The sequence below is a fragment of the Sebastes umbrosus genome, chromosome 1 (assembly GCF_015220745.1).
Source record: "Sebastes umbrosus isolate fSebUmb1 chromosome 1, fSebUmb1.pri, whole genome shotgun sequence".
NCBI lineage: Eukaryota > Metazoa > Chordata > Actinopteri > Perciformes > Sebastidae > Sebastes > Sebastes umbrosus.
Window position 1 is genome coordinate 9,711,303 of NC_051269.1, and position 8,213 is coordinate 9,719,515.

Sequence of the window (8,213 nt, forward strand, 5' to 3'; positions counted from 1 at the left end):
CATAGCGGCTGTGTCACTGTATGCTCTGAAACGCCTGGGGGACAAATTATTCTGTGGATAAGCGATATGTCAACGAGTGGTACCGGAAAGGAAAGTAGGCTGCCTGGCAACAGTAGTAAACACTAAACACCGACGTACAGTATGTACCGCCAAACATTGCATTTGCGTATACTGTAATTAATACTGTCGCTTATCTCCAAGTCCAAATGATTTTCTGTCTCTCTGTGCTTCCCCTCGGGTCGCCACTCTTTCCATGAGACCTTTTTTTAGCTTTTACAAAATGATCTCTCATATTCTTTCACAGCCTGCAGCAGAAAGCCTCTTCTTTCCCCCAGTGTGTTGCCTTGTTTCTTTCCAAGTATTTAATGACATGTGACTGTCTCTGTGGTCTCTCAGTTCTCTATGAACAGTTGTAGAGATGTCCGTACAGGCAAACCTGCTCGGCCAGTCTTCCCTTGAAGGTATCCATGTTGAAATAAAAGCCACAGCACGTGCAGTGGGCGTGTAGTTACAAAAACTCAGAGGTGTACAACAAAGCGCCTATGGCGACCATAAACCAGGCTTAACTAGTTTTGTTCTAGGCCATGCCAAACTTGCCACTAGGCATGTATTATGCAAATGTGTTACTTGGTGACATCAGCACGTTACGGAGGAAAAGGCGGGACTTCAAGCAAGGAGTTTCAGTCAGTTCAGGAGCAGTGTTTCTGTGGGGGAGAGTGACTCCCTTAGGCGGGGACTTTGGGGCTTTGTAGCTTTTCAAACCATTCACAAAAAACTATATAAAACACTAAAGGAGAGGGAAAAAGCACAAAAGCATAATAGGTCCCCTTTAACAATGCAGTGTAGGCCTACTTTATATGCCGCAGGCTACTTGAGTACATGTACTTTCCACCTTCCACCACTGCTGTACATTAAATATTCTTGCAGCACTTTTGGCCTGTTCTCCAGGGTTTGTCTTCCACTTGGTTGCTGCTTCCCGGGAGAATCATCATTGGTCCAAACACAGAGCAGCTTCCTCTCTCTCTGCTGGAGTAGAGAGAGAGAGAGAGAGAGAGAGTCAAATTATTATTGCAACTCTGTCCGCTGTGAGACCAGGAGGTGTTTGTGCAGAAAACTAAATCTGGACTGAGGACATGGGAGTCACCCATGGAAAGAAGGTAAATTTGTCTATTTTTATTCTTCGTTTACTCAGTTTTCTCTGTGAGACATGTCTCGCTAAAATAATCCAGCAGAAGCATCCATGTGGCAGAAATACTTTCTTGGCATGCGTTGTGTGTTTGAGAAGATTAAGCCACTGAAAGATAATGAAGAACCAACTGTTACAGTATGTCATAATAACAAATGATAAATACAGCATTAATTGCGTCACATTTAAGCTTTTTGTTTGGCAGACAGTTTTTCCTGTGGTACGTTTATCTGTCACTGTTATCTCTACCTTTTTATTCCCAAAGACAGCGAGTGCTTGAACCAAACACAGGTCTTTATCCAATGAAAAAAAAGCCTTGCCAAGACTGGAGAGTGGGCCTTGGAGAGGGTTTACCCCGTCATGTCCAATTAATTCTTCCCCACACAGTATCCACTGTCTGAGCTTCAGCCAAACAGCACAGCTCTTCCCTCATCAACCAAACAGCAGCCAGCAGCAGAGCTGTCATTAAAATGCCTCATCTAGATCTCACCTTTTCCTCATTCTGACGCTTTACTATCACTTTTTGAAACACATTTAACAATGCTATTAAATAACCCAGACACGGTGCAGCTGAACTAATGCCAAGACTACTACAAAACATTATGTGCACGGATCAATAATGTAACTGTATAATAGATGGTGCTTAGAGCAAAAAGTATAAGCTGCCAAATTTTTTTTTCCCACATTCGAATGTTCAAGAAACAACAAACACTGAAAGAATCTCTTTATTCAGCCGTCCAGTCTGAGTCCCACGGGGGGAATAATTCCTGTCTGGACTATTATTTCTGCTCAAAACTCCAGCAAATGAGAATCTCAGTGGGAATCAAACTGTGTTGTTGTTTGATCCTTGTCATTAATGAGGTGGCAGCCCTCCACCTCACCAGTAAGGGCTCTCGCTTCACTGGACATGTGGAACCAGAGCTGACACTTCATTTGTCTGTCAGCATCATAATACGGCTTTGTGCTGCCGCCATTTGCATGAAACTGCACTGGTGACCCGACAGAGAGATGTCTATCTATTTGGAGGGCTATCGTGTGTCACACTATGTCTACACACTATATCAAAAACCTATATCACAGGGATAACTTGGTAATATGAGATGTATTCTATCGATTTGACATGTCATTTAACCTTTTCTGTTGACAGAAAGATTCTTCAGAGACACGCCTGAATGGGTCTGGTGAGAAATCATGATTATTATCATTATTATAAAGAGACAGGATAAGCTGTTTGTCTGTTTGTGTGACTACAGGGAAGAAACTGTGCAGAGGTAGCACACGTATAGGTGGATCTGTGTTATAAAAGCACATCTGGTCACCGTCGTATTTGTTGCAGAAGCATTTTTATTGATCCTAACTGTCATTAAAGAGTTAAAAAGGTCCTGCAACATATCAATAAACCATTTGCCTATAGTGGCATTCAACATTCAAGCCTGTATAATGTGTTTTAAAGGTTCCACATTATAAAAAAGTGAGATTTTCATGTTTTTTTATTATAAAGCAGGCTTAAGTCCTATATAAATACTGTGAAAGTATCGAAATGCTCAATCCACAGGGAAATACACACAGCCCGTATTCAGAAACTGAGCGTTTGAAACAAGCCGTTAGGATTTCTGTCCAGTTGTGATGTCACAAATATACAATATTTAGACCCTTGACACAGTTTTAATTGTAAACATTCTAAATGTGTCCCAATTTATTTCCTGGTTGCAGTGTATGTGAATGACATCAGCTGACAGGAAGTAAACATGGACCCAAGCTGTTGACCTAGCAATGCAATTCCGTCTCAATTGCGTCGAAATGTGCAAAAATGGAGCGTTTCAGACAGAGGGTAAATACAGGTATATTCAGGCTGACAGTATGAGGGAAATAAAGTTTTTTTTTAAACATTACAGCATGTAAACATGATCTAGTAGAAACACAAAATACAAGTATGAACCTGAAAATGAGCATGATATGGGACCTTTAAAGCAAGAGAAATAACACAATCATCCTTTTATAAATGAATAGATGAATTCATAAGCAACAAAACTCACCATTTCAATACACTCTAGGGGTTTTGTTGCTACAGACTTACTTGCTCTGGTATGACCAGTTGCTTAACCACTTACCACTATGCCTTATTTTATTAGAGGTGTAGGGGGTAGGGGACGGGATGTTCACGGATAGATAAATTGTCAGCAGTAGATGTCACATAGAAGTGTACATCATCTGAAAGTTGGGAACCTGAAGATTCATTTTGAGATGCAGCTAACACTGTGTGTGAAGTTGTTCTAGTCATTAATACGAAATGAAAATGAATTATATAAAATAAATTGTGAAAGTGTATAAGGGTTTAGAACATTATGATATAAGTATATGATTTCCATTCCCATGCTCTATTATGTCTCATGAATTGTTGCAGCAGTTTTTGGGTTGATATCATTTGTTACACAGATTTGGTGCTAAATTTAAAAAAAATGACCACTCGATAATTGATAAATCAATAATCCCTCCAAAATACCACATTAAGACACCAAAGACCTTGAGGAACACATAGAAAAAGCCATGCTGTGATTTGGTATAAAAAACTTTTGACATTTGGAGATTTCTGCATGAATTGTATTTTTAGGTTTCAGTCAGACTGATGAGCAGATCAAATGTTTATATCACCATTGCACTCCACCATATGAGTAAGATACTATCAAATAAGAGGGCTCCCAAATAAAAAATAAAAAATAAAAAAATTATAATCTTGACCTTGACGTTTTTATTGACCTTGGAAATAGCAGGCTAAAACCTGTTAGCTCAGGGTCCACTTACTGGACATTTTGTGGAGCGTTCAGCTGCATCTGATGTCATTCATAAACTGATGGTGTTTGTTTAGTTGTCACGTGACAACATAAAAAATGTTTATCGTATATATTTTTCTATATCGTTTCTATCGCAATATATTCTAGGCCTATATTTATTTCTTTTTTCTCTATGATTTCACCACTGTCTCTGTTCACATAATAATCTCTCTGGTGTCCTCTATCTTTTGACAGAGTCACTTAAAACTGATATAGTATGTGTTGTTAATACGGCTGTGGCTCAGAGGGTAGAGCAGGTTGTCCACCAATCGGAAGGTCGGAGGTTCAATCCCCGGCTGCTCTGGGTCACATGTCGATGTGTCCTTGAGCAAGACACTTAACCCCAAATTGCTCTCGAAGGCATAGCCATCGGTGTGTGAATGAGTGTTTAGATTAGATCCTGATGGGCAAAGTTGGCACCTTAGCAGCCTCTGCCATCAGTGTATAAATGTGTGCGTGAATGGGTGAATGTTGACATATAGTGTAAATATAGTTGGAAGACTAGAAAAGCGCTATAGAAATGCAAGTCCATTTACCAATACTTAAGCAGATGTAATGGTGAATGTTTAACTTGTACGATGAATACTGTATCACACACAAAGTAAAATGACCTTTATACTGTATGTTTTTCTCTTTAGCACCAGTAAAGCAGACAGACCAAACTGAACAGCAACAGACCGATGCAGAGCGATGCAGTGAGCTTCAGGCTCCTCCGTGCCAACTACAGAGTGAGGAGGAGAGCAGTCGACTCATCAGACCACAAAAATCTCTCAATCCTTTAACGGCTTCCAAGAGCCACCGGGAGCTCCACAAAGAACTGAGGATGACCCACAAGAGGTTGGAAAAAAGACACACTCTCACACTTCTCTTTCATTGTTTATATATGAATCATAAAGTCCTTCTGTGTTTCTGTCAGGAGAGTGTCTCAAGAAGGAAAGTCTGAACTCCAGCGGGCGTTAGAGAAGAGGAGATGGGAACAAGGGATGAAGGCGAGCAGGGATCAGGAAGAGGCCAAGATGAACAGATCACCACTTCATCAGGAACTGCAGAAGAGACATCAGAGGCTAGAAAAGGTTTGCAAAGCACACAGCTCTATTTATTTCTCACTTTTCACAAAGAAAATGATCTAACAAATCATCATAGTGGTTGACATTAAATTAAATTATCTATTCTGAGAGCGTAAATTACTGTGTAATATAAAAAGGTTCAGTATTTTCTCACAGAAGATTGACATTGGTGGTGTATGGAGTGTATGGTGGAGCATCATGTTGTTCTGCAGTCAGCCAGCGGAGGGCAGCGTAGACACTCTGCACAGGTCCAGTCTGGGCTCCCGTAAGAAAAATCATTCATCTGATAGACACTATACTTGTTTTGATGCCTTCTTGTGTTAAAGTTAAAGTTATATGAACTAAAAGACAGCACATAAAGATATATATTTTTTAAAATTTACTAACCATTTACAAATATTCATCTGTGTTTACAGTTTTTCTCATTCGCTTTAGCTCAATTCTTGTTTTTTTCAAAGTTCAACTCTCTGAACAATTAGTTTGTAGTTCACAACAGATCTGAATTTCTCATTCATTCAAGCAAATTGCACGTGTGCTAAAGAGTAAGTACAACAACCACTTGCACACATCTTGCTGATCAAAACAGATGAGTTGACAGTGAAATTGTCGAACTCTTCACAACTTCTAAACAGTATTTCATCGTTTGAGCCATCACATGCAAAATGATCCATTCAATTATCAAAATTCTGTCAGACATGCATGTATATTACATGAATATCTATGATGAGGAGGTACAATTTGTTCTTTTTGAACTGAACCACTGCAGGTTTTTTCATTGTTGCAGGATTGTTGTTGTTGTTGTTGTTGTTGTTGTTGTTTTTGGCATAGATATCAATTTGTGGCAAAAATTCTATTCACTTACATGAAAGATCAAAAGAGAATTTTCTATTTACAGTATAATACATGTAACACATTGTTACACAAACAAATTTACTGTATACATACAAATGCACATATCCTTTTTCTGTCTAGCTATTACATATTGACATTTCCCAGTAAACTTTGACCTACTGTTGAAACGGGAATCTGAACAGCTCAGTGCGATACACATTCAGCCAGACAAAACTGACATGCTGGTATCGTACAGTAAGTAGTCAGTGGGAACAGAAAAGTAGAACAAAACTGAATTTTGTATATAAGAAACATTTCCAGGGTTGACTGCCATGGTGACAAAACATCTAAACATTTTGACCAGTACGGCTTACACGATGACAAAACAACTTTTCATTTCGGTGACATTGGCCAGTTTACTGACACAATAACTGGGTTTTGAAGCATGAATAAAGTGTTTTAGGTGATTTTCTACCTTTTGCAGACATGCAATAGAGTTTCCATCAAACAGTTGTGACAATTGTACAGTTCAGAGAAAGTTAAGGCTGTTTAAAAAATGAGCCAAAGCGATTGAGAAAAACTGTAATATGCATTGTGTGGATCTTCCAGGCCTTTAATTTTAGGGACTTAGCTCTAAACCCAGACATTTGTAAAATATTGTGTGGAAATGGTGCTTGTTTACTGTGACTACACATAACTGTTATGTGTATATTTTCATTTGTCTTCAGCTGGAGAGCGACACAGGACAACAGCAGCGAGAGGGGCCAGAGTTCATCCGAGTCAAAGAGAGTCTGAGAAGGACAGCAGCGTTGGAGGAAAACAAGTGAGACAGTTCTGATTTGTGATTGTTTAGTGTCGACAGTCAGCACAGAGGACCGTTTGGGAACAAGGGACAAGTGGGTGGAGAGACTGATCTTCACTATAAACCTGTACAGCAAATAGCTAATACTAATGCTCAGCATTCAGGATGAACACAACAATCAGATGAGGCGGTGCAGTAAGACAAAATCAAGTAAGCAAATTGTCCCAGTGATTAACAGAGGACAGGTTCTAGAGAAGCAGCGTTCAGTTCTTCTGTTAGTAGAGATTAGGCTTGAGTTGGTTAAGATAGACTGCTGGATCATGTAGACAGTGATGACAGCTGAAAACTGGATGTGTCAGCGGCTGTAGTATCGTTTCTCACTCTATTCTCCCAACAATGCAAACAGAATTAATATGTGTGACTATTTTGTAACATCTTTTTTATGTGTCTGTAGTGACATATTTTGTTTCTATGATACTCGACAAGACGCACATTTTGCTATGCTGTCCGTATAATAAGGAGCGACAAAGTTTCACTGCACAATTTTATAATGTCTGTTTTATGATGTTTGGAAGTGTAGCATCGTCAGTATACTATAGTCAAAAATCTGGTATTTGTCTGGCAATGTGACTGATGTCCACACTGAGAATTAATATCATACTGAGATGACTATTAAGATTGAGTCTTTTGTGTGTCCTTCAATAATATTCACATTAATAAAAGATATTCAATAACTTGAAATTGATATGTTGAAATATTTTCTCGAAACAAATGAGTGTAATTCCACATTGATGAAACAGGAAAAAGTCACAACAGCTGGTTCTTGTGAACATTTACTTAATTATGATCAGTGGTGGTACATTTACTCAAGTACCGTACTTAAGTACAAATTTATGATACTTGCACTATGCTTCAGTATTTCCATTTTATGCTACTTTATACTTATACTACATCTAAGAGGCAAATATTGTACTTTTTACTTTACACTACATTTTCCTGATTGCTTTGGTTACTTTACAAATTAAGATTATTGCATGCAAAACATGCAAGGAGCTTATAAAATATTATGTTTTGTTAACAGTTTATACCAATGCAGCTGAAACGTTTAGTCGATTAATCAGATGATTAACAGAAAATGAATTAGCAACTGTTTCAACAATTCTGAAGTCATTTTTCATTTTTCAGTTTCTCAAATGTTAAGATTTGCTATTTTTCCTTTAATTAATTAAATAGATTTTTAATCATGAGGTTCGGACTGTTGGTTGGACAAAACAAACATTGTGATGACATTTCTCACTATTTTTCGAATTTTTACAAACCAAACAATCAGTCGATTAATGGAGAAAATAATCAGTAGATTAATCCATAATGAAAATAATCATTAGTTACAAAACAGTTAAAAACGAGCACCACCTCAACCAACTGCAACAGTAAAAACCTGCTGTTACATTAATGCATGAATAATAATAATATGTTAAATACTTTAAGTACATTTT

The 8,213-nt window shown here is 38.2% G+C and overlaps 1 protein-coding gene across 2 annotated transcripts; it reads left to right on the forward strand.

The window, feature by feature from the left end:
• The first annotated feature begins 960 nt into the window (after window positions 1–960).
• Window positions 961–7,452, forward strand: LOC119495282 (actin-associated protein FAM107A). 2 transcript variants are annotated; one of them, XM_037781628.1, is made up of 6 exons: window positions 961–1,157; window positions 2,334–2,367; window positions 4,656–4,854; window positions 4,934–5,090; window positions 5,241–5,349; window positions 6,644–7,452. In XM_037781628.1, exons 1-6 carry the CDS (start codon window positions 1,134–1,136, stop codon window positions 6,751–6,753), a joined length of 633 nt encoding a protein of 210 aa, XP_037637556.1. In that variant the 5' UTR covers window positions 961–1,133; the 3' UTR covers window positions 6,754–7,452. The 2 variants fall into 2 exon arrangements, with proteins under 2 accessions (XP_037637556.1, XP_037637566.1); XM_037781638.1 differs by lacking the exon at window positions 5,241–5,349 and having other exon boundaries at window positions 975–1,157.
• The last annotated feature ends 761 nt before the right edge of the window (window positions 7,453–8,213 follow it).